At 41.4% G+C, this 26,878-nt stretch overlaps 2 protein-coding genes across 3 annotated transcripts in view; one reads left to right on the top strand and one right to left on the bottom strand.

Annotated features, from left to right (window-relative positions):
- The window catches only part of LOC109094641 (E3 ubiquitin-protein ligase RNF130-like), a 47,604-nt gene extending 34,368 nt beyond the window's left edge, over window positions 1–13,236 (bottom strand). The window contains exons 1-2 of one of the 2 annotated variants that reach the window (XM_042770172.1): window positions 13,048–13,236; window positions 12,292–12,709 (exon numbers count right to left, since the gene is read on the bottom strand). In XM_042770172.1, the coding sequence (XP_042626106.1) occupies window positions 12,292–12,565 (274 nt within the window). In that variant the 5' untranslated portion in view covers window positions 12,566–12,709; window positions 13,048–13,236. The remainder of the gene's footprint in view (window positions 1–12,291; window positions 12,710–13,047) is intronic. The other variant, XM_042770173.1, reaches the window with a different exon arrangement.
- A 7,612-nt stretch (window positions 13,237–20,848) lies between these two features.
- On the top strand, window positions 20,849–25,711 carry LOC109080376 (proteinase-activated receptor 4-like). Its single transcript, XM_019095440.2, has 2 exons — window positions 20,849–21,186; window positions 23,190–25,711. Exons 1-2 carry the CDS (start codon window positions 21,078–21,080, stop codon window positions 24,152–24,154), a joined length of 1,074 nt encoding a protein of 357 aa, XP_018950985.1. The 5' UTR covers window positions 20,849–21,077; the 3' UTR covers window positions 24,155–25,711.
- Window positions 25,712–26,878: the final 1,167 nt, after the last annotated feature.

Here is a 26,878-nt window from a genome sequence, read left to right as displayed (position 1 = left end):
ACCACTGAATATAAGTCTCTGGTGGCCCCAGAATGTGTCTGTTAAGTTTCAGCTCAGTTCAGCTCAGTGGTTCTCAGTTCCAGTCCTCGCGCCCCCCAGCTCTGCATATTTTGAATGTCTCTCTTTGTTAATACACCTGATTCAGATAATCAGCTCGTTAGAAGTGAGCTCCATGCAATAACAATCATCCCATAAAAACGTTCCATACACACTTCACATTGCTCCCTGCTCCCTGAGTAGGGCAAATCTGTTAACGTTTACCTCACTTCGGAACATTCATTCATGGATTTGCGCTGCGCAACGTCTTCACACACGGACAAGTGTGACATCATATACCTCTGTAAATAAATACAATGTAAATTCACATCTCGCACACTTCAATGCACTTTGAATGGAACATATACGTTCGCTTCGAATTGGAATCATGGCGAAATATCCTGTGATGTCCACTTCTCAGGGCACTTACATTCGAATAGAACAAACGTCTGAAGCCATAAGAGAAACATACAAAATGTGCAGAGCAGGGGGGCGCAACAACCACGCCCCCTGGATCTTGTGTTCTGCAGTGAGGGGCTACTGGAATAGAGCTGTGCCATTACAGCCCGGATCTGCTAAGGACATCTGTTTTGGTTCTAACTATCATGTTTATCACGCTGAAATCATGCGTTTTAAACCATATTAGTTTAAACTTCTGAAATAGGGTTTTCTGAGTCCACACATCTGAAGCGTGTGGACAGAAAGCAGCTGTCACAGCATGTGAGTACTAAATTAAGTTCTTAGTTAAAAACACACACGAGTTACAAAAACAGTTGGTTATGTTTGTGAAGGTAAACATAAATTAAATAAATATAATACATATTTACTACATCAAATAAATCAACAAAATAAATTAAATAAATCAACAAATCAACCTCTTACTCTCTCCTCTGAGGCTGGGACTCTAAACAGTGTTCTGTTTTTGTCTGTGCTGCCAAAGATAGAACAGTCACCATGTTTTGCTCGAACTTTCGCCATGGCATTAGAGCTGGTACACTGTTGTCGCTTGCGAAATCAAAATGACAGTGCCGTGGGTGGAAACTTACAGATTAACGGGCGGTAATATTATAATGAGATCCCTTTGCCACATCACCAAGGGAGTGAAATCTGACATGCTCGTTTTCTCAGATGCTTGCAGAAAAAGGTTTACCAAAACAATGTTACTGGGTTAATCTTTTTCATGTTTCCTTCGTTGGTAGATGCACTGGGGACCTGATTATAGCACTTAAAACCTGGAAAAGTCAGATTTTCATGAATGTCACCTTTAAACCTGCGACTTCGCTGGCTAACAAATGCATTAATGTGACCAGCTGGATAAAAACTAATGCAAACAGATGGTAACAATCATGACAATTTGCGTCAGACTTGCATGTGTTTTGGTCACATCGTTTTAACAATTTGAGGTGCTGCTAATGTTCGCGTCTTCTCAGCCTTGATACTGCTGTTCTTTCTCCACTAATGCCACATCTAGTTAGCAAATGAATTACTAAGTAATGATATGAATATGTTGATGTTTCAAATCCCCATTTGAAGTATCCCACTCTGTACAGCAAGCAGTGTCACGTGTCAAAATAAACAGCCAGAGATGTCAGTGATTCAATCTCTAGAGGCCACTCTCGTACTGTCTAATGACAGCGGAGCCTTCTCAGTTGCCCCAGCAACGGACGCAACCCGAAAAAACTTTTGCCAAGGATTTTTGCAGATAGCCGATAGTTCCAGCATTCAACTATCGGTTCAGATAATTCAGCAAAACCGATACATCGGTCGACCTCTACTGATGAGCCACTGGTAAGCTATCTGAGGGGCAGGAGGAGAGATAAACAGAGGTCAGTCGAATACGTTAAGGTCTCCTGAGGAAATAAAATCTTGAAGCAGCCAAACAGTAAGCAGTGAGCTGCTTTTTTTTCTGTGTGAGATGGGCTCAGTGAGGCTTACAATGACTTATTAGTTTTTCAAAGACAAATACAGCACAATCTTATGTTTTGCTTTGTTTTGCTTTAGCTCGAAAGTTATTGATGGTTGATTTTGACAGTTATCAGGGTTCAGCAACTGCTTTCAAAAAACTGTTCTTGTATGGCTTATAAGTTAAATAAGGACTATCCGATCGATATAAGTTAAATAAGGACTGTCCGATCGATATCACAGAATCATATATTTCAGACTTAACCTGTTAACCCGCATCTGGACGCCGACGCACTGAACTGTCTTTGTTTGCAGGTGTCAATGTTTACGAACAGATTAAATGAAACGGGACAAAATTAATCTTGACAAACTATATATCATTATAAAAATCTAAGCCTCAAGCATAGATGACAGATCACCGTTTTTCAATGGAAAGCTTATAAAGAATGTATTTGCTAAATTTGTGTAAGCAGTACACATCAAAACATGAAGAATCAAACCGCAGTACATACCAGATTCGTCATAATAACCAGTCATAAACGCATCCACAGCTGTAAATCCCAGGTTATTTAGAAAGGTAAGGATCTACTGAACGACATCTCATAAAGCACGTTTAGTCCAATGAAGCAATAACGTTGTAATATGATGTTCCCTTTCATAGGTCACTTCGATGCTGCGGTGACGTCACCGTATGGGAACACCTTCGGTGTGACGAATGTCTGAAGCCCTATACCATCTCGCCAATCCTATTGGCCAAATAGCGCTTGGCACCGCCCTACGCATGCGTACGCATCGTATACCCGGGCGCCGCGCGCTATTTCGCTCAGATTTCATTTCCTTCAGGAAAGAGAATCATCTGTGCCCTGGAATCATCTCGCGTTCATAGCGGTTTTCTCGAGCAGTGTTAACTCCTCTTCGCGGACGCGATGAGCTTTCGAAAGTGCAAGGAACCGTGTACCAGGTTCATCACTAAGGGAGACACTCACGAAAGGTGCGTAGTCTGTTTGGGATTACATCACGCGCAGTCTGCGCTTAGTGGCCTTTCCTCTTGTCCCCACTGTGATGGCCTGCGACTTAAAGTACTGCGCTCGAGGGTAGAAGTGTTTTCCAAGGTCGCCCCCCGCGTCTAACCCCCGCCGTGTCGCTTCTGCGGCTGCCGAGGCACCGCACGAGGCGATGGCTTGGGGAGACATGTGCGACCTCACTTACGACGACAGCGCGGCGCTGGAGTTTTCTCCACATCGCTCGCTCTCTCCCCTACCCGAGTGCAGGATGCCACCTTCGTCGAACCCGTTGTGTTCTCGGACGGGGGTTTACAGCCCACCCCGGAGGCATACGATGCTATCTCCTTCGGTTGTGGGCAGTTCGACGACGACGTCTTATCCACCGCGGCTTCGGAGTCTGAGGACTTCGTGGCAGATACGGACAGCCCTCTCCCTCCTAGCGGACAGGAGAAGCGCGTCTCTCCCTCCTACAGCGAGCTGTTGGATGTGGTCTCTCGTGCGGTGGGTAAGCTGGGACTGGACTGGGAGGTTGAGAAGGCCGAGGCCCAACCTTCATCTAAGCTGGACGACCGTTTTTTATTTTTGACTAGTCGTGCTCCCGCGCAGCCCCGTAGGCCCCTGCCTTTTTTCCCGGACCTCCACCAGGAGGTTTCGAGGTCCTGGAAGCAGCCCTACTCGGCGCGCATCACGAACGCTGCGGCTGCGGATTTCGCCACCATTTCAGATATGGCGAACCGTGGCTATACAGCGATGCCTCCGGTTGAGGAGACTCTCGCCGAACATCTGGCGCCTAATTCGGCCACGGCATGGAAGTCTCGCCCCCTCCTTCCTTCGAAGGCGTGTCGAGTCACGTCTAGCCTCGTCGGGAAATCTTACATGGCTGCTGGCCAGGCGGCCGCATCGCTCCACTCTATGGCGGTCCTCCAGGCCTACCAAGCGGAGCTTTTAAAGGATCTCGACGAGGGGGAGGGCATCACACCCGAGGCTGTGAAAGAGCTGCGTCGGGCAACGGATTTGGCGCTACGCGCTACCAAACATACTGCTCGGGCAGTGGGGGGGCCGTTCCATGGCTGGTTTGATTACGGTCGAGCGCCACCTTTGGCTGAATCTCACCGATATCAAAGAAAAGGATAAATCTTTTCTCATGGACGCGCCCATTTCTAAGGACGGTTTGTTTGGAGAGGCAGTTACGTCGGTGGTGGATAAATTTAGGGCAGCGAACAGCAATCAGCCGCTTTCCGCCAGCTGATTCCACGCAGACCCAGAGAGACTGAACGGCGGCAGGCGCCCGCGCGGGTCTCGTTCAACCTCTTCAAACCGCCAACGGGCTGCCTCACGGGAAGAGCCTTCGCCTATGGCGCCCCCTCGTAAGGACTGGGGTCCTAAGGCTTTTCCACCAGCTCGCCAGCGACAGCGGAAAAGATTAGACCTGAGTTCGACGGCTAATGCCTCTCGCTCTCGGGCTCCTAATAGCAGCTCCTGATATTCTCGCTGCTTGCCAGGGACTGTGCCCTCCGCCAGAGAGCGCTATTGGACCATTTTCGCGCATCCAACCCTCTCACTGCAGTCCCCACGCTCTAACATTGACTGTCTCGCCGCAAAAGGCGCTTCGAGCAGCATTGGATCGAGTAACCATGTCAGGCGTTTCCTCAGACACTCTGCGCGATTCAGCCTTCAGAATCCGAGGAACGCTACAAGGGTCTGGCAAAGACGGCCCGTTTATGACGGCTCATACAGCCGCCGCTTTTTAGCTAGCGGCAGAGCCCGATGTTCATCTTGTTGGATTAATTCCTGCCGCGGACACGCTTCAGGATTATACACAACGAGATGCAGCGGATTTGACGCACGCGCTTCCCCGGCTTACGGACGCCGCGAGCTTTCCGTATTCGGGCATGTTAACGCGTATGAAAACGCTGAAAAAGGCGGAAACCTTGAAACCACTGACGCTATTTCGGGCCGCGTGGGAACGCTTGCCCGGCATTTCGCAATGGGTGTTACGCACGATTCGTCTCGGATACACCATTCAGTTTCGAAAAGGCCCGCCTCCTTTCCGCGGAATTCTTCCCACGGTTGTGAAACCAGAGGAAGTCGCGGTGCTGCGGCAAGAAATGACAGCTCTGCTGAAGAAAGGGGCTATAGAAGAAGTACACCCCTCTCAGATGGAGTCAGTTTTTTACAGCCGCTATTTTGTTGTACCAAAAAAAGGGGGCGGTTTGCGACCCATATTGGATCTACGCCGTTTGAATCTTGCACTCTCAGGACGAGCAAATTCAGGATGTTAACGGTAAAGTCCATTTTGTCTCAGATTCAACCAAACACTTGGTTTGCCACGATCGATCTGAAGGATGCATATTTTCATATTCAGATCATCAAGAGACACAGGAAGTTCCTCAGATTCGCTTTAGAGGGCAAAGCGTATCAATACCGTGTTCTTCCGTTCGGCTTAGCCCTGGATCACAAAACAATATCAAAATTCAAGGACGCAGCTCTGGCCCCGTTGCGGCTCCAGGGCGTTCGTGTGTTGAATTACTTGGACGATTGGCTGGTGCTAGCTCAATCACAGACTCAAGCACTCTCTCACCGAGATTTAGTGCTGAATCATTTAAGAAGCCTGGGCTTATGCACGAATTTCCAGAAGAGTGTTTTAATCCCCTCTCAACGGATAACCTTTCTGGGAATAGATTTGGACTCTCGCGCGATGACAGCCAGACTATCTCTCCCGCGCGTTCAGTCTCTCACGTCATGCGTGCGTCACTTCAAAGTAGGCCGCACAGTGACGGTGAGTTTGTGTCTCAGGCTGTTAGGTCTGATGGCAGCGGCATCCCCTGTAATTCGTCTGGGCTTACTTCACATGCGCCCTTTTCAGTGGTGGACGAAAAGTCAGAACATTTCACCCCGTTGTTTTCCGCATCGTACGATTTCGGTGACACGGAGGTGTGTTATGTCAATAAAACAGTGGATGTCAACCGAGTTCCTTCTAGCCGGAGTTCGGCTGGGGATTTGTGCTTCCCGAGAGACTGTCACGACGGACGCGTCTTTGACCGGTTGGGGAGCTGTTTGTCAAGGGCGCCCAGCTCATGGAGTGTGGACAGCGACACAACGCGGTTGGCACATAAACAGGTTGGAACTACTGGCAGTTTTTCTAGCTCTCCAGTATTTCTCAAATCTGCTGACCGGCCGTCATGTACTACTCAGGTCAGACAACATGGCGGTTGTGTCATACCTGAATCATCAAGGAGGGTTACGCTCTCGCCCCCTGTGCAGGCTGGCGAGGAGTATTCTTCTTTGGTCTCGGAACAGATTTCTATCGATCCGAGCAGTTCATGTCCCCGGACGTTTGAACGTCGGAGCGGATCTGCTATCCAGACAGACTCTGGAGCAGGGGGAATGGAGATTACACCCACAGACGGTGAGCCTTTTATGGCAGATATTCGGAGAGGCGAGAGTGGACTTATTCGCGTCGAGCACTACTACGCATTGCCCGCTGTGGTTCTCCCTATGCCCTCCATCGCCCCTAGGCCTGGATGCGTTAGCTCACGATTGGCCCAGGACCAGCTTGTATGCTTTTCCTCCAATTCGTTTAATTCCAGCGGTGTTGTCCAGGATACGGCTGGACAGAGTGGAGCAGCTGCTGCTGGTGGCTCCGTGGTGGCCCACACAGCCGTGGTTTGCGGAACTGGTCAGTCTAATAGTGGGCTCTCCATGGGAGATTCCCCTCAGACAGGACTTACTATCGCAAGCACGAGGGATGATTTGGCACCCGAGGCCAGATCTGTGGAAACTGTGGGCGTGGCCTCTGAGCGGAGTGAGTTAATATGTCCCGGTCTTTCTGCGGAAACCTCCGAGACTATTATGAATTCCAGAGCAGCATCTACGAGACGCTTATATGCTTTCAAATGGAAGCTGTTTACGACCTGGTGTGGTTTTCGTAGTATAGACCCAGTTTACTGCCCAGTGGCTTCAGTACTGGAGTTCCTTCAAGACCGTTTCTCTGATGGTGTAACGCCAGCAACTTTGAAAGTTTATGTGGCAGCCATTTCAGCTAACCACGTATATATGGATGGTGCTTCAGTGGGCCGTCATCCGCTGGTCTCTCGCTTTTTACAAGGTGCGCGACGGCTGAGGCCTTTCCGCCCTGTGCGAGTTCCCTCATGGGATTTATCTATTGTACTGCAAGGTCTATCAGGACATCCATTTGAGCCCTTGGAAACCGTACCGGATAAAATCCTGACCTTGAAGACAGTTCTTCTTCTGGACTTATCCTCCCTCAAGAGAGTTGGGGATTTACAGGCTCTTTCTGTTTCGCCGTCGTGCATGGATTTTGCACCAGGCTTTGTGAAGGTATTGCTGCGACCGAGGCCTAATTATGTCCCTAAAGTCGCTTCGAACCCCTTTCATTTTCAGCAGACGGTCCTGGAGGCTTTACCCCCTGCTGGGATAGGATCAGAAGATCTAAGTCTTTGCCCTGTCAGAGCGCTTAAGACTTATGTCGATCGATCAGCCTCATGGCGTGAGTCCGACCAGCTGTTTGTCTGTTTTGGACATAAGAATAGAGGCCATGCTGTCACAAAGCAACGCATGTCCCATTGGTTGGTGGAGGCAATATCTTTAGCCTATGAGGCGCGCGGTCTCGCCTCGCCTCTAGGAGTCAAAGCTCATTCCACTAGAGCAGTCGCTTCCTCTCAGGCGGCCCTCAGTGGATCTTCTATGGCTGATATCTGTGCTGCGGCAGGATGGTCCTCACCGAGCACTTTTATAAAGTTTTACAGTCTGGATGTAAGGACGGCTCCTGGCTCCCGGGTTCTCTCCGCTTGAGCAGATGCTTCCTTGGATCCCAGCTATCAGGTACGTCAGGCGTTATGGTATAGGGTTCCCATACGGTGACGTCACCGCAGCATCGAAGTGACCTATGAAAGGGAACATCTCGGTTACGTATGTAACCACAGTTCCCTGAATAGGGAACGAGATGCTGCGGTCCCGGCCGTTCCATACCTGATAGCGCTCTTCTCTTCAGTTCATGAAATCTGAGCGAAATAGCGCGCGGCGCCCGGGTATACGATGCGTACGCATGCGTAGGGCGGTGCCAAGCGCTATTTGGCCAATAGGATTGGCGAGATGGTATAGGGCTTCAGACATTCGTCACACCGAAGGTGTTCCCATACGGTGACGTCACCGCAGCATCTCGTTCCCTATTCAGGGAACTGTGGTTACATACGTAACCGAGATGATTCATTTGTTTACATCTCAGTTCTTCAGGTACAATATTGTTTGTGTCCGTCACTCAAACTCAGAAAACTGCATCTTGGTAGTAAAAACCAGCATGGTTTTGTAGCATACAGAGTCACAAATAGAATGAGATGATCCACAAAAAAAAGTCAAAGATAGGCGGAAGATTGTTTTGATTCTGGTGCCCTCTCGTGATGCTCGCTGTGACGCACCTGTCATCTGATGGGGGCGTAATTTAGTGATCGGCTTTTGCACAAATAAAACTTTCTTTTTTTTCCTTTTCAACATTTTTCATACATGTGTGATTGTGTTTTGTGAGGAATGTGACTGTATCTGCATGATTACCATCTGTTTGAGTGCAAATCATCATGCTATTACTGTGTAATCACAGCTATCAATGTGAACGCCGTCTATATGAACAGAGTGTCATTATTGACTTTATGGCACATCTGTATGATTATCATCTCTATAACTGGCCATCAGCACGTGATAATTGACTATATGAGCAGAAATCATTGTAAATGTTGAATTTCTAGCAATCTCAGGATGTACTGTAATTGACATACATAGTTAATTATTTTTTTATTTTCCTTATTTTTATTACTCAAATTATTCTTATTGTATTTTTCTAGTGCTCAAATAAATCCCTTCTATGATTTCTAAGATTCTGTCTATCCTCTGGAGTCTAAGGGTATTTTTGGGGCCTGGAGAAGTGACTAAAATAGTTTGTAAACCCCTTCAATACATTAAAATATTTTTTTATATTGGGGGGTGGGGGGGGTATGGGGGGGGTGGGGGGCTAGACAAAGTATTAGAAAAATAGTTCCAGCAATGTGACTTTCAACCCATTACTTTTCTAGATTGCTCCTGGACTGATTTCATGTATATTTATATGAAATAAAAATAAAAAAATTCAGTGTGGTACAATTATTTTCAAGGCACTTCAGTGTCTATAACTTTTAATCTTTTTGAGCATTAGCAACTCTGGATGATGAAAAGTAAAGCCCAAAACTTTGTGTGTAACGCACTGAAGTAAGTAACTGTTACAATTTTATAGGGCACTTTCAGCTGTGAGTCCCATAATGGGGGGTGCTGGCTAACAGGTTAATATTAGGGCTGCACGATTAATCAAATGCGATTAATCACGATTGTCATGCACATTTTGTCAGTAAAGTTGGTTCTGTGATTAGTAGTAAATCTCCATCACCTGCTTTCAGGTGGAGCAGCATTTACTACACAGAGCCGTAGTTCTCTGAAAAGCTATGCAAAATCGTGTTCATAATCGCAGACGATTATGAAATAAAAAAAAAATCATTTGCGATAATGACAGCTGTTTTCATATCTTCCCAGTAAACTATGGCTCTGTGTAGTAAATGCTGCTCCATCTGAGAGCACATGAAAATACCACATTTAATAACATGTTTTTTCTCAAAACTCACTTCATAATGTAAGTCGAGTGTTTGAAATAATTCAAGTGTTTGAAATAAATCCTTCTGTGAGATGATGTGGCTTCTTAAAGATTACAAGGGCACATTAATTTAAAAAAAGGAAGAAATTATATATATATATATATATATATATATATATATATATATATATATATATATATATATATATATATATATATATAGATGTGCAGTGCACATATGAATCATTTATAATAAATATTCCAGTAAAAAAAAATAATATTGGTCAATTTTGATTTCATGGTGATTTCGAGTTTCTCAATTCCATTTCTCATTTCCATATATTTTTCCGTATTAAACACAGGTAATTTTAAACTGTATCCACATTATTAGTTACCACAGTGCCCACTGTGTAGAATTGTGAACAGTTTAATGAGTGTTATTTAACACTCCGAAAGACTATGTGACAAAAAAGACAAGCTTTAAACCCAACCCCAAACTCCTTTCTCTTTAAATCTATGCAGCTGAGAGCAATAACATCCCAAACATTCCTTCCTTCCTTTGGGAGAAAAGTCCTGGTCAGCTGATCAGTAGTACTGAACCACTCAGGAATGATTATATAGTGAAATTACAAATGCAGCCATCATCAGAGAGAGGCAGGGAGAGAGAGAGAGAGCATCCTAACCTGAGAAAGAGATTAGAGTAAAGTGGGTGTTACTGCTTTATGACAGGACTCTGGTCTCTTTTTACACAATCTTCTGCTAAGAATCATTACTTTGCTTCAGATGGCAATAAAATAAGCAGAATAACTTTAAGTTATTATAGCTTTAGATTAACTGTGCTTTTTTAAATGATAGAATGTCTTCTTTAGCTATTGTCTTTTTGGGAAGTAGTATCTTTCCTCACTGCAAACGGGGGAATGGATGTGCTAATGTCCTTGAGAACATATTTCACATTAAATATAGAGCCCAGTGTCCCTGTTCCAGCTCCTGAGAGGATCAGGATTAATGACCTCCACTGGGTTCACTGGCATAATGACCAGTAGGTCAGACAACTGCCTCAGGTCAATTCAACACACTAGGTTAAATAGAACAGCATGTAAGCTAAAATTGGTACAATGAGGAATTGACACATGACAGAAAACTGCCCTGCTGAACTCATCAAAAACAAGCCTTGAAAACAGAACTCAAAATCTGCAGTGAAGCATTCTAATGGTGCTATAAATATTGATTAATAATTGACTTACAGAGAATCTCTGTCTCAAGAATTTCTAGTGAGATCTGAGCATCCTGAAACTTGAACAAGCAGGGTAAAAAAGAACAACTGGTATAAGGAGGGAGAGGGAGATATATACTGTACATCTGAACACTGGAAGATGACACCAGCCAGCCTAAAAATGATTATAGATACTGCACTTCCCTCAAGCCATTCAATACTTACAGGAGGATCTAGCAAAAACTAAATGATTCAGCAAAATTTTGAATAACAAGTGTGGCTAATGGAGTTGAATTTGCCAAAATGTGTCAGCTAAAAAAGAAATGTGATACTGATAAAGACAGCCACAGACAGCAGCCATGGCAATGCAAAGTGCAACTTTTGGGCTTAAACAGCATGCATGGTTCTGGGATTAAACACAAGTTTGCTAAGCAATTGAGCAACACTGGTTGGCGTCGAGCGGGCCACCTTACATATGCTCTGAGACACAAGAGCTGCTAAGGAGAGCAAGGGATGGTATGTCTGTTATTGCAAACAAAGCAAGCAACACTTGTGTCCTTTATCCTGTACGTCACTGACTTAGAGCACACAGTGGTGTAAGGGCTCTTCAGGGGAGGTTATGCAAGTGTATAGTATGAAGGGTGTACAGTTCTTTTTACTGAGTCATTGCAAGAGAATCAGTCAATGGCAGGGTACCTGACTATCCACAAGGTCTCAAACATACAAAAAGCAACTGTCAGTATCCACTGTAAGAAAAATGAAAAAACTCCACTGAATGACCAGTAGACTTTTTCTGAAGATTTAAAATGTAAGAAATATTCAACATCAGTTTTCTCCTTTCTTTGGGCACAACAAGGAAATTACATAACAGTCATGTGAAAATACCAAATGTCACAGGAAGTTTCTGATCTACAAACCCACACTTTCCTAAATTGACTTTCAAAATTGTTCTTTCATAAAGCATGGTGGATTTTAACATGTTTGCAAATGTGACAGAAAAACAAAAACACCTTAAAATATATTAGGGTTCACTATGTAGACAAAAATACAATATCCATAAATTTTTGGGCAAAGTCCCAGACAAGGTTTCAATAGTCACTAGCTGGTAATTTAATAGCCCAAGATGGACTATTAATATATATATATATATATATATATATATATATATATATATATATATATATATATAATAAAAGAGAAAAAAAATTGTCCTAAAATGGTTTTAGCTGGTAGGTCAGCCTGACCGTACTGGTTTCACAAGGGCTTTTTTTTCAGCAGGTCCAGCTTTAAGTCCATTTGGCTGCATAGCTAAACCAGCTGAAGACCAGTCCACCCAGGAGACCAGCGAGGACCTGCAAACCATCTTAAGACTGCTTCAATATGCCTTTTTCCTCAACAGGGTTATTAAGAGAGTTATTGATACATTAAGAGCTGTAAAGGATCTGTTCTGATGAAATATTTTCGCACACCTTTTCAAAATATCAATCTACATCCAAACTCACCCCCATTAACAGTAGCAGGTGCAATCACGATCCCCTTCGCCTCTGTTTTAGGGGAATTCTGCCCGTACCGCCCGTCATTCTTCGTCACCATCTGTTGAGGATTGCCTTTATGGTCCAAAACGGTGGCGTTGACCGTGGCGCTATAATAATCCTCCTTGTTCACCACAGTTTTGTCGGCACCGATAGACAGCGTATACCTGGGCGAGACGAAGGCGAGGAGGAAGGCGAGAAGGCAGCTGCTGCATGACGCCGGCGCGGCCAATCTCTTCAGCATCTTCGGCAATGTCTTCACCGATCAACGCAACCCGACTCTGCGAATCTTTCAACGGTCAGCGCTCTGCCTCAAGAGCCCTCATGTAAACATACTGTCCTCCTCTCAAGCCACAACGTTCATAAGAAGAGCCATGCGTCGCTTCCCCTAAAAGAAAGACAGAAAGAAAGGGTAACGTTAAATAGATTTGTCGACGTTACTGACTTTGCGATGACGATAAAACGCGTGTATTTCACCAGAGGCTTGAGTCCGTATAATTGACCCCGTTTTATTTTATTAAAGGCGGTTAGACTTGTCTACAGGTCCTTTTACTAGTACACTGGCTTTTAACGACTGTTAAAAGGCAACAAATGTATCTCTTCTGCTGTCAGGAACGCTTTGTTCGTGCAATCAGCCCTGACAACCAGCTGCTATGCAACAAAACACCTTTCCTCGCGAGCTGAGGTTTTGATTTACTTCAAAAAGGATATGACGAGATATCATACCTGCTTGGTCGTTTCCACCTGTATTATTTACAGTCAAACTCTCTCTTTGTTGCAATGTTTCACAGCGCCGTGGCTCGTTCGGCCATAGGCAGACCGATGAGTTCTGCTCGCCCTTTTTCGTTCTCAATACTGAGCCGTACGCGCGTGCGCATGCGCGAAGCTGCGCGTCTCCCGCACGATGGGATCAGATCAGTGGGAGGGAAGGACGGGGCCACATCACCATCATCTCAAAATGCGTATGCTGGGCCTTAATCACTCATTTAATACCAGTGGTAGCATTTGTGGTCGTTTAGTTGGAAATTTAAAGAGTCTACAGTTTACAAGGAGTTATTGATGAATTTTATGTAGGCTATTAGAGTTTTTATTATTATTATTATTACTATTTATTGCTAGTGATCAGAGCTGTTTTATTCCAGTTTGCTTATCTGAAAGACGATGCTTATGAAAAGAAGCATGTAAAGCACAATGTTGCCATAACAGAGATGAAACTTCCAAATTTGGTTGCCTGCAAAAAAGTTGGCTACTTAATCTGTCTCTAAAACAAGTCAGTGGTTGCATATGTGAAAACCCAGATCCCAATTTTTAATAAATAATGGTAACACTTTCCAATAAGGTTTGTTAACCTTAGTTAATACATTAGCTAACATAAACTAGCAATACCTCTTTCAGTATTTATAATCTTTGTCAGGGTTAGTCAGTGGAAATGCAAATTTTCACTGTTTATTCATGTTCAAAGTGCATTTGATCTTCGATTTTAAAAATGTATTAGTGAATGCTGAAATTACTTCTACAGCATTTAATCTTAGATAGTTACTTTTTTGTGTATTGACAAATCACTTTTTTTCTTCCTCATTTGTAAGTCACTTTGGATAAAAGTGTCTGCTAAATTAATAAATTTAGCCTAAATGTTAACCAATGTAGTTACTCAACTGATTCACATTATATATTAAACTGTAACTTGTTAATTGTTTGCAGACATCCATGATGTTTAATTTGGTTATCTAAGTAAAATGCACTCACTTAGCTGGGAACAATTTGTGAATAAATAGGATAAGTTATATTTATGGTGCCTGCAGAACATTTGCCACACCTGGCTGCATCTGTACAGTATAGCCAGATGGTACGAAGGTGCAGATCTAGCTTACAGTCTATGAGGAGTCTTTTTTCTTTTCTTTTCTTTTCTTTTCTTTTCTTTTCTTTTCTTTTCTTTTCTTTTCTTTTTTTAATGCAGAGTATAGCAAACAAGTCCTTACCGAATCTTGACAAACATCAGCAGGAGATACAAGAATCCCATATTATATTATTTTTCTCTTTATTGTAAATATTTTCACCTTTAAACAATTACCTTTAACTTTTACATTTATTTGAACTCATCATATGCAAATTTCTTGTGTAGCCTAATAATAACAGAGAGCAGTTTTTAGCTGAACCATATCAACAACTCATCAGATCTTTGGCTCTCTCTAGTGGAGACCATATAGTCCTACATTACAATAAATTACAATATTACACAAGGCAAAATACAGTTATGTGTTTAATTAAGTTTTAACACTCCAACTTAAAATACATTCACTTTAAACCTCAATTATTAATTTTAAGTTTATTTATTACTAACTTGGTGGAAATTATTATTCAGGTATTTTTACCCCCTTTCCATATTTACTAATTCTTATTCATGTTTCTTCAGCTTCAGAGGATACAACAATTATACTTATCAGCCCAGTAAAGCAACTGAAAATGGGGAGAAATCACATATGAAATAAATGTTTTCTCCGATGCATGTTGGCCACAATTATTGGCACCCCTAGACAATCGAGAAAAAATATCTCTGAACTATATTCCCATTCATATTTAATTATTATTATTATTATTATTATTATTATTATTATTATTATTATTAGCAAACCAGGGTGACTAGGAGCATGAAACTGTCCAGCTATGACTTCCTGTTCCACAGGTTTATAAATATGAGGAACACAAAGGCTAAATCATCCACAAGGAGTAAAAGCAAGGAATATAGTTCAGATGTGCAGAACAAGATTCTTAAGCTTCACAAAAGAAATAAGAAAAGAGCTAAAGCATTGAAAATCCCCACTTCCACCATCAGGGCAATAATTAAGAAGTTCCAATCAACTAAAGATGTTACAAATCTGCCTGGAAGAGAACGTATGTCTATATCGTCCTAATGCATGGTGAGGAGGAGAATTTGAGTGGCCAAACACTTTCCAAGGATCACAGATAGAGAATTGCAGAGATTAGTTGAGTCTTGGGGTCAGAAAGCCTAAAAATATATATCAAACAGCCCCTATGTCAGCACATGTTATTCAGGAGGGTTTAAAGAGAAATCCTCCTCGCTCATCCAAAAACGAACTCTAGCATATTCAGTTGTCAGACACGACTGGAACTTCAAACAGGACTGGCTTCAACCGTTGGATGAAACTAAAAAAAAAAAAAAAGCCCCTTTGCAGCAAACCCACCAGATGGGATAAAAAGTATCCCATGCCCATACTGCTGGATCTTATATGTATGGACGTCCTGGATATCCTGTTCATATATGGCATCATGGATTCTATCAAATACTAAGAGAAAAAAAAAAAAAATTAAACCTGCCTCTGTTAGAAATCTAATAATGGGCCATGGCTGAGTCTTCCATCAGGACAATGATTCGAAACAAACATCAAATTCAATACAAAAATTTGTCACTGAGCACGAGATTAAATCATAATGATCATATTTTTTGCTTATTTTTTTCATTACTGTAATCGTCATTAATATTTGTTGATGTTATGTGTATGTATACATGTATGTGTATGTGTGTTTTGTGTGTGTGTTATGGATATATGTATCTCACTAGTTTGTTGTTACTTTTATGTAGTATAATGTTTTTATTTTCTATGTTTTTCGTTTTGATTTTATTGTAATTATGTCTATAGGTAGAGGCGTTAAATAAGCCCAGTTTTGTTCATATATTTTATGTTTTGTTCTTATTATTTCTGTCATTTTGTATTTTAAGGTGCAAATATAAATAAACAAAACAATAAACAAACAAACCTTTTGCCATGGCTGTCCTAGTTCCCTGACCTGAAAATGAGTTGGGTGAACTGAAGAGAAGAAGCACTAACATGGAGCTGGGTATCTGAAGGATCTGGAGAGATTCTGTATGGTCTCTGATCTCTTGTCAGGTGTTCTCTGAACTCATCAGTCATTATAGGAGAAAACGTCTCAGGTTACGCATGTAACCATGGTTCCCTGAGAATAGGGAACGAGACGCTGCGTCCTCTAGAGGGCGCTATGGGAACGCTGTCAGCGTTGCCAGTGCCTGAAGCATGAATGAAAAAACGACAATGAACTTGACATTGGCAGGCGGATGCCTATGACGTAAGCTAATGAGCGACTGCGGATATAAAACGGCACTTGTAGAACGCATCACCCTCTTTTTTTTGTCTGAGGAGACACGGCATGATTCCGAAGCATGGCACAGAGACGCAGCGTCTCGTTCCCTATTCTCAGGGAACCATGGTTACATGCGTAACCTGAGACGTTCCCTTTCGAAAGGGAACTCCACGCTGCGTCCTCTAGAGGGCGCTATGGGAACGGTATACCAACACCGCCATGCTGAGGGAAAAGTGCCTAGGTAACCATTTCCCCAAGTCAGGACTTTAGGAACAGCATCCCTACTAGCGAAACGCTAGGCTTTACGTGCAGGCTCACGCTCAATCATCATAGACTAACTCACCGTCCAAGTCTGGAGCTCTAAGAGTGGAGGTCTCAGTATTTACGAATCTCTAAAGCGAGAGGAGACCCAGCTACACTCCACGCCAGCGGCAGGTAGTGACTACTGCCTAGGCGGAGCTCTGGGGAGCGGAGGCTTCAGCAAGATGAGGCCTCTCTCTCCCTCTCTGAAATGAGAGGAAACCTACGACGCTCAACCCTGCAGGGGAGCTCTTAAGAGTGGAGGCCTCAGCATAACAGCCTGACAACACTCAGTGGTAAAGACAGTCAAGCGAGGCTCACAGAAAAAGGAGCCTACATACCAATAGTACTGTTTTAGCAGAGCTCTGGGGAGCGGCGGCTCCAGCAGAATGACTCTCAAAATGAGAAGAAGCCTACCATGCTCAACCCTCTTAGAGAAGCTCTTAAAAGTGGAGGCCTGAGCATGACAACTCTCTAGAGTGAGAGGCGGCCTGACAACACTCAACGCTAAAGACAGTTGGCAAGGCTCACAAAAGAAGAGCCTACCTACCAATATTACAGTCCGAGCGGAGCTAAGGAGAGCGTAGACTCCAGCAGAATGACTCTCTACATGAGAGGAAACCTACCATGCTCAATCCTGGTAGGGTAGCTCTTAAGAGTGGAAGCCTCAGCCTAGCCACACTCAACCTCAAAGGCAGTAGTGAGGTCTCTACTGCCTAGGCGGAGCTCTGAAGAGCGAAGGCTTCAGCAGGATGACTCTCTTAAACGAGAGGAAGCCTAACGCTCAACCCTCTCAGAGAAGCTCTTAAGAGTGGAGGCCTCAGCATGACGACTCTCTAAAGCTAGAGGAGACCTAGCCACACTCAGCGTCAAGGCAGTTAGTGAGGTTCAGTAGAAGAGCCTACACCCCTCTACTGTCTAGGCGGAGCTCTGGGGAGCGGAGGATTCAGCAGAATGACTCTCTAAAGCGAAAGGAAACCCATAACGCTCAACCCTGGCAGGGGAGCTCTTAAGAGTGGAGGCCTCAACATAAAGACTCTCTAAAGCGAGAGGAGACCTGGCTACACTCAGCGCCAGAGGCAGTAAGCGAGGCTCAAAAAAGAGCCTACAAACTCATATCACTGCCCCTGACAGAGATCTAAAGAGCGAAGGCTTCAGCAGGATGACTCTCTTAAAAGAGAGGAAGCCTAACACTCAACCATCTTAGAGAAGCTCTTAAGAGTGGAGGCCTCAGCATGACAACTCTCTAAAACGAGAGGAGACCTGACTACACTCAGCGCTAGAGACAGTTAGCGAGGCTCCCCAAAGAAGAGGAGCCTACCAACCAATATTACTGTCCAAGCGGCGCTATGGAGAGTGGAAGCTTCAGCAGAATGACTCTCTTAAATGAGAGGAAACCTACACACTCAATCCTAGTTTGAGCTCTTAAGAGTGAAGGCCTCAGCATAACGACTCTCTAAACGAGAGGAGGAGACCTAGCCACACTCAGCGTCAAGGCAGTTAGTGAGGCTCAGTAGAAGAGCCTACACCACTATACTGCCTAGGCGGAGCTCTGGGGAGCAGAGGCTTCAGCAGAATGACTCTCTAAAACGAGAGGAAACCTACAACGCTCAACCCTGGCAGGGGAGCACCTAAGAGTGGAGGTCTCAGCATAACGACTCTCTAAAGCGAGAGGAGACCTGGCTACACTCAGCGTCGGAGGCAGTAAGCGAGGCTCAAAGAAAGAGCCTACAAACTCAATCACTGCCCATAACGGAGCTCTTAAGAGTGAAAGCTTCAGCAGGATGACACTCTAAAACGAGAGGAAACCAAGCACTCAACCCTCTTAGAGAAGCTCTTAAGAGTGGAGGCCTCAGCATGACGACCCTCAGGAGCGAGAGGAGGCCTGACAACACTCAGAGCTAAAGACAGTTAGTGAGGCTCACAAAAAAGGAGCCTACAAACCAATAGTGCTTTCTAAGCGGAGCTATGGAGAGCGGAGGCTTCAGCAGGACAACACTCTTAAACGAGAGGAAGCCTACCAACACCCACCTAGTTGAGGAGCTCTTAAGAGTGGAGGTCTCAACGTAACGTTTCTCTAAACGAGAGAGGACCTGACTACTCAATGCTAGACGCAGTTAGTGAGGCTCACATAGAGCCTACATACCAGTTCTGTCTAAGCGGCTCCACAGAGCTCCGTTGATAGAACCAGGAACTGTGATCTCAGCCTAGCCCCCTAAAGAACCGCTGATCAGGGAGGCTCACAGAGAGCCTCACACCTGGGCTGAGAAGATGAGGAGGCTCAGAGGAGGCTCAAACAAGAGCCTAACCACTCAAAAAAAACTTGCCTTTTTTTTTTTTTTTTTTAAAGTCAGGAGCCTCCTTCACCAAAAATGTAGATAACCCACATTATACACCGTTCCTATTCTAAAAATCTATACAAAAGGAATTCTGGAAGAAAAAAAGCATTCTACGTCAGATTCCTTCCATGCCCCGCCTACAATACACGTGATCGGCCTGATCAACCTCCTCAGCAGCCACAAGACCCGAAACACGGGGGAGAGGCGCTAAATTTTCAAAAGAATCAGGCATTCTCAATGCAATCACCTCTCGCAGCGTGGCTATCTCCCCTGAGAGCCGTACATTCTGATCAAACACTTAATTCCCTCAAGAATCAGGCGAGAACAGAAACCGCTGCGAATGCATCGCATTAAGCTTGTTCAACTCCACCGAGAGGCGAACGCGCTCGTGCAAACGCTGGCAAAAAACTTGAGTACAGACCTCTGCTCTAGTAGTTCCGCGAATGCAACAGTGAGCGCATCCTACTCCCTCGTGAGTCAAACGCACATGCTTAGTACACAAGGCTTGAAGACAAAAAAGAGAGGGTGATGCGTTCTACAAGTGCCGTTTTATATCCGCAGTCGCTCATTAGCTTACGTCATAGGCATCCGCCTGCCAATGTCAAGTTCATTGTCGTTTTTTCATTCATGCTTCAGGCACTGGCAACGCTGACAGCGTTCCCATAGCGCCCTCTAGAGGACGCAGCGTGGAGTTCCCTTTCGAAAGGGAACTCAGAGTTGTTATCTTGAGAAAATAAATGCAATAAATGGTTGCCAATAATTGTGGCCAACGTGAACTAGATAAAAACATTTATTTCATAATGAGATTTTCTCCCCACTTTCCATTGTTTTACTTCAATGGATTAGATTAGAATTTTTTAATGAAAGATCAAAGGGATAAACCGTGCAGATTTATTTTTACAGCCACCTTTGCTCAAATTTACCAAGGGTGCCAATACCAAGGGCATTGTATATTCTTAAAAATGTTGTATTTAACAAAATGTTTCAGTCACTCTAATTTACATACTTATTACAACTTGAGAACAATGCGGGGCAGATGGAATGCAAAACTGGGATAGTGACCAGGAGCGGATGCATGCACAGTCATGAAACACCACATGACATGCACAGACATGATACAGTGGAAAGCTGAATCTAACAGATGACTAACTGAAAATAATTCCTTTTTCTACTCTCAGACTCTCTCTGTGTGTGTATGTGTGTATAATGTAGCGTAATGTATGTTTTTTTTTTTTTTAAGAACTATAGAAAAGGCAATGCTTGTTGTGTGAAAAGCACTTGTTTTGTCCAAACAGCAACCAACATTTTCCAACTTTCATTTCCTCCCTATCCTATCTCTTCCTCTTTGGTAAATAGGTGCAGTTATGAGACATTCCAGAATGTTATTAGGCTGTGTTACAGTAACATTGTCCACTAAATACCTTAAATATAAATGCAGGCACAAATTATATGTTATAGGCCTATACAAAAATCATTACTAATAAACATAACTAAACATCTCCGGCATCTCTCACCGTAAATTATTTGGCTTTTTAATTCCAACACTGACCATATACAAAAAAAGTAGCCAGTTATTTTATCATAATATTTTGATATGATTATTATAATTTCAAACAACCTGAATTATACCCATATGAAGTATCCTAAATTAGGAGAGAAATATGTAAACAGTGAGACAGCGACTCAAATCTGTTTCCACAGACAAAGGGAGAGAAACAGTCAAGAGAGACTCATTGATTGGTCTAAACTCACGAGGGGGCGGAATGAGAAATCACCCAAGATAAGAAAACTATTATAACGACCATCTGTTTAATATGCCAAGAGACAAACGCTAAGCGGAATAATAGAGGATAAACGGTAAAGAAGCGCAGTCTTCAACAACCTGAAAAACCTTTGAATAGCACACAGCAAGGAAATAATCTAGACAGGGAGAGATTTCACCTTCAAAACTTTTAAAAATAGTCTACTTTTATTTAAAGAGACTGAAGTTTCAGCGCCATGACATTTTTTGTATTTACTCCAGTGCATTTTTTCTGTCTCCTCATTTTTCTTCACGTTTCATCAACTTCAGAAGTGAACAGCTCAAACAACAAGTCAATCAGAAAAAGTAAGTATTGATTCTCATTATATTTATAACTTTAAGGTTAACACCAGTATCCAGTTTTAAGTGTATGTTTCTCTAGTTTTCATATGAAAAATTCATCCTTTTGTCAAAAACATAGGCTAACAGAAAAATAAAAAAATAAAAATCACGTACAGTAATCTAGCTAAATAATAGGCTACGCACAGTAAGCGCTATTATCAGAATCAGAGGTTATAAATTATTGCTTAAACTGTAAATCTCCCTTGATTTTCACATAAGGTAGTTCTAATATAATGTGTGGGCGGCACTGAGCTGTAACATGCACAGACATGAGATTCATTCTAACGCAATGCAAGCATACATATCATCAGGGGTTCAATCCATAACTGGCTGCAGGTCATGTTGCTGGCAGTCTGATTCTGGCAGGTAACGTGACCTGGTCCTAAAGCAGATCTTTTTGAAATAATAAATAATACGTTTTTAGAGAATGGGTAAATGTAAATCATTTAAATGTAAATTATTTCATCATCGTGTCCTATGGAAGCCATTTCGCCAAATAATAATAAAAAAAAAAATTATGCCATAAAAAATAGCAATTGTGAGATAGGCTAGTCATAAGTAGCCTACGAGATAAAAAGTCGGAATTTATGTTATAGCTTGCTAAGTCATAATTATGAGCTAAATGTCGAAATTATGAAATAAAAATCCATAGCCTAATTATGAGCAAAGAAGTCAAAATTATTAGGCTATATAAAAATCATAATTATGACATAAAAATAATTAAGCCATAATTAAGAGACAAAAAGTATACATTTTGTATCACCATTGAATTTTGTAGAGCATTGAAAAGTTGACTGACATTTTGTCATAACTTTATATGTCATAATTATGAATTTTATTATGTCATAATTGGTTTTTAAATGTCTGAATTTTTCCTCTTTAACTTTCACTCTAAAAAAAAATGCTGGGTTGTTTCAGCCCAACTTTAGGTCAAATATTGACTAATTTAACAAAATAATAAAAATAAAAAATAAAAAATAACCCAACAGTTGGGTTGGTCCATATTTGACCCAAAGTTGGGTTGAAAGAACCCAGCATTTTTTAGAGATTTTCATCTCATCATTTAGACCAGGTGTTGTCTACCTTATGGGCATGAAGTTCCATTTTTATTTTTTCAGATTAACCACTGTGCCAGTAAATTTGTAACTAAAGTAGACTAACTAAACTCAGCTTCACTGATTGAGAGAGACACAGTAACTCACACACTCGAATCGATTTTACCCCCATCTTGCAGAGAAATATAAAGTAGTACTTCAGTATCGATGCTGTTTTATTAATGAAGGTCGCTGGGCAGCGATGATGACAAGTTCTGTGCTCCTGAATGGTCTTTATGTGGCCAGGGCGATCTACAATATCTGTGTGTGCGAGTGTGTGTGTGTGTGTGTGTGTGTGTGTATGAGACCGTCAATTAAAGCAGCAGATTAATATAGAACGGTGATTAAACTGAACAGTTTAAATGCACAATGTGCCTTGTCACACACACATAAAGTGGTCTAATTTAATTTAAAATAAAGAAACTTTAAAGTTTAAAAAACAATTTGCGAAAAATTGGTTAGAAATATTTAATATTTTGCACTATTAATAAAATAATCAAATACAGATTTTTATCTGAACGTTAAAAAATCTTTATGTACTATATAAAAAAGTGGAGGGGGCTGCAATGGGTTTTATTGGCACAGTGGTTAACTAGAAAAATTAAAAATGGCACTTCATATCCAAAAAGTTGCCGACCCCTGCAGTAAATGATTAGTTATGATGAGAAAATGATGAGAGAATTTTCATTTCATTGTCAATCTGACTTGAATAATTTTTCAAGCACAAAGAAAATAGCATTCAGTAACTAATAGTTTTTGATTGCTTTCTGGGTGGTCCTACGTTGTGATTGAATGAATAAGTCTATTCTGCCATTCTTAGGAAAAGTAACAAGGTATAAATAAGACTGACAAATTTGTCTTTCCTTCTCTTAGTTGATCGGACCTTTCCTCTGATTAACGATTCTATTCCAGACAAGTATAAGGAGCAGATGCAGAGCTACAGCTTTACACTAGTGGTTCCTCTTCTCTACTTCCTCGCCTTTTTCATTGGGCTTCCCACAAACTTGTTGGCCCTCTGGGTGCTGCTCTTGCAAACTAAGAAGCTCCCATCCACCATTCTGCTGATCAACCTCACCATCTACGATCTTCTGCTACTGCTGGTGCTCCCCTTCCGTATCGTCTACCACTTCATGGGCAACAACTGGACATTTGGAGAACCATTCTGTCGTGTTGTAATTGGGCTCTTCTATGGAAACATGTACGGCTCAGTGGTTTGTTTGGCACTGATCGCAATGGATCGCTATGTAGCTCTTGTTCACCCTTTTGGTGCCAAAATGCTTAGAAGTAACAAGAATTCTGTCTATATGAGTGTTTTGGTTTGGATAGTGGTTTTAGCTGCTGTTGTGCCCTTCTTAGCCACACAACAATCCTATAAGATTACCAACTCTCCTATAACAACTTGCCATGATGTACTACCAATAGAACAGCATAAAAAATACTTATTGCCATACTTTACTACTCTCTTCTTCCTTTGTTTCCTGCTTCCACTGCTGGTTATGCTGTTCTGCTACTCTGCAGTGTTACGTACCCTTATGGCTGAAGGGCAACGTTTTGCTTATGCAATTAGAGTGACTGTACTGATGTTAATTGTTTTTGTGATTTGCTTATTGCCTAATAACATTCTCTTGCTTTTGCATTACTCGAAATCAGACTTTGACCTTTATGTTCCATACCAGATCACTTTGTCTTTCAGCACCTTCAACAGCTGCTTCGATCCTTTCATCTTTTATTATGTGTCTAAGGATTTCCGAAAGAAGTTATGGGAGACCCTCAGATGCTCTTGGTCTGATTCAGAATCCTCCTCAGAATCTAGGACAAAGATGACCTTACTATCATAGATAAGCAGGACTGAAGGAACAGCTTGATCATGAGGTTAACATGACAGGCACACAAATCATAAGATATCTTGTTATATAACTCAAACATTCTAGGGAATATTGAATGATTACCATATAGAGCTGTCTGTCCACCCATCTGTCAGTCTGCCTATCCGTGTATATAACCTAAAATTAGTTTAGTTTGCACAGGGAAAACTGGCATGAGGAGATATTAAGGGGGTCATATGATGCCACATCAAATCCACATCCATGTTTCTTATGTCAAGATCTGATGATTGCTTTGTGCTGTTAATTCCTCACATTAACTATGTGCATGACAACCAAAAATTTGAATATATATTTGAACAGTTTATTGTTTTATAATGTAAAATTTAGTTTTGTAAAATGATTTGCTTGAAAAGTATTCCTCTTTCCCATTGCCTGTCAAAATCAAAATTAAATGGAATGATGTCACAATATTTCATGATTATGTAGCGTAATTGACTTGTCACAGTCATATCTGAAAATGCTCATTCTATATACATTAAACAAACAGAAACACCTTAATATGACTTGATATGAGAACTGAAAAACTAAATCCCACATTATAAATATTTGATTACAGTATTTCATATACCTGTGTATGACATACCAGTCTATGTGCATGATGATCTAAAACATATTATTTTTTATTGATTTGTTATTAAATTTTTATTTTATTTTTCTGTGTGATGTATATATATATTTGTTACTAACTTTGGATATCAGTAGTCTTTTCAAGTGAGTGGTATGTCAATGGGATTCATTTTTGCCCCAAAGAATGTTTTTTTTAATGTATGTATTTATGTATTATGTATAAGCATTTTTATGTATTTAATAGTGATGTTAATCCCTTCCTTCTTCATAAAATGGTATAGATATGATATATTATGTATCATTATGGGTGATCAATACTGCTTGTGAAATTGTGGCAATTTCCACAAAGTTATGTGGAAAATTTGGAATTTACTTTGAAAGTGATTCTGTTACATGTACACTTTCTTGACATGTGGTGAGAAAAATGTATGTATATAATAACTTTATTTACAAAGGATAAAAATTGTAACACTCTTTTGCTTGCCACTAGTTTTCTTTGAAAAATGGATTTACCAAGAGTCAGTTTTAAAGAAAAGAAAAATATAGAGAATTTGAAAAAGTGGATATTAGCCTGATTGGACTGAAGATGTGTTTATGACAGATTTCTATAAAACATGCAGATTTGCTTAAAAAGAAGATGATTAAATTTCCACAAAATGAATAATACTCTTTTACTTTAACTGCAACGTACTTGTCACAGTCATGGCCTCCTATTCTCCTGTTTCTTTTGAGTTTTCCTTATTTGGTCATTTTCCTTTTCTTATTTAGTTAACTGATTACTCCCCACCTGTTTCTATTCTTCTGATTACTTCCTTTGTGTTTAAAAACCCGGTCTGTTTAGTTCAGTTTGTCGGTCCTTAAAGTATCAATGTGTTAAGTCAAATTAAGTTATGTATGTGTTTGTGCTTTGCCCTTATTATCATTAAAACCTACCTTTTTGGATTTTCGCCTGACTCTCTTCATCATACGATACGCACGTGTTACATACTGACCTATGTCTTATTGAATATGATCCATTTTTACAATCCATCCAGAAATAAAGTCTTTGTTTCAGTACCCACCATTGATTACAAACAGGCTAGAAATGTAAATGGTTGTAAAGTTCATGGCCAGTATGACAGTAAATTTCTTTGTCAATCTCTTAGCCTACTCAGGTTCAGAATGCAAACTATTAATGTGGAAATTGTGCGCAGCGTAAGAACATTTTTATTTTATTATTATTTGTTTGTTACAATACTGAAAAACAGGTGAATACAAAAGTGTGCATTATTATATTAATAATATAATAATGATAATAATTCATTATATTCATATATTCACACACAAAAGAGTATGTCTGGTTTGTAAGAACACAATTAATGTGCCCTAGATTGACTCGCAACAGCACACGGTCCTTTGATTTTATTCTTCCTCTTCCTTTGTGTTTGAACCATCTTTCTACTTGATTTTTGCTTTGTCCCGTCACTGTTGAAGAAAGCAGAAACAGAAAAGGAGAAACATGAAATAGCTGGCCATAACAGCTGAAAGCTGAACTGATTCTGTGCTGTGGTTTATTTGCAATCAGACTGCAATAATTCAGTGGTTTATTTTTCGACTTCTAGCTACTTTAATGATACATTACACTCTTTAGACACGCTCCACAAACTCTTACTTATTACTGAAACGTCTAATGACATTCCTAATAACTATATTTTGTTCACTTGGTTTCCCACATTTAGTGATTCAAAAGTGTTGTGATTTTATCATTTATTTATTTAAGAAGAACAAAGGGCAAACTTTATTTGCTTTTTGCAAACATTCATTGGTAAACTGGTATTTCCCCACTAGCAGGCACACTGTCAATCAGTTTAGATTAAACATTGATAAAGTGGCACTATGTGTTACATGTATTTATACAAAAAATTTATACTTTATATAACTTTATATACTTTATATATATATATAGTACAGGTCAAAAGTTTGGAAACATTACTATTTTTAATGTTTTTGAAAGAAGTCTCTTCTGCTCATCAAGCCTGCATTTAGTTGATCAAAAATACAGAAAAAACTGAAATATTGTGAAATATTATTTACATTACAACTTAAATAATAGTTTTCTATTTGAATATA

Source organism: Cyprinus carpio, chromosome A14 (genome assembly GCF_018340385.1).
Source record: "Cyprinus carpio isolate SPL01 chromosome A14, ASM1834038v1, whole genome shotgun sequence".
Lineage (NCBI taxonomy): Eukaryota > Metazoa > Chordata > Actinopteri > Cypriniformes > Cyprinidae > Cyprinus > Cyprinus carpio.
The sequence above is the reverse complement of the archived record's forward strand: the minus strand, read 5'-3'. Positions and strand labels throughout refer to the sequence as shown.

What these genes read in the sequence shown, in the direction of transcription:
- LOC109080376 (XM_019095440.2), top strand. Translation starts at nt 21,078, where the DNA reads ATGACATTTTTTGTATTTACTCCAGTGCATTTTTTCTGTCTCCTCATT. An exon ending in CAACAAGTCAATCAGAAAAA is followed by an intron (nt 21,187 to 23,189) that starts GTAAGTATTGAT and finishes TCCTTCTCTTAG; the next exon opens with TTGATCGGACCTTTCCTCTG.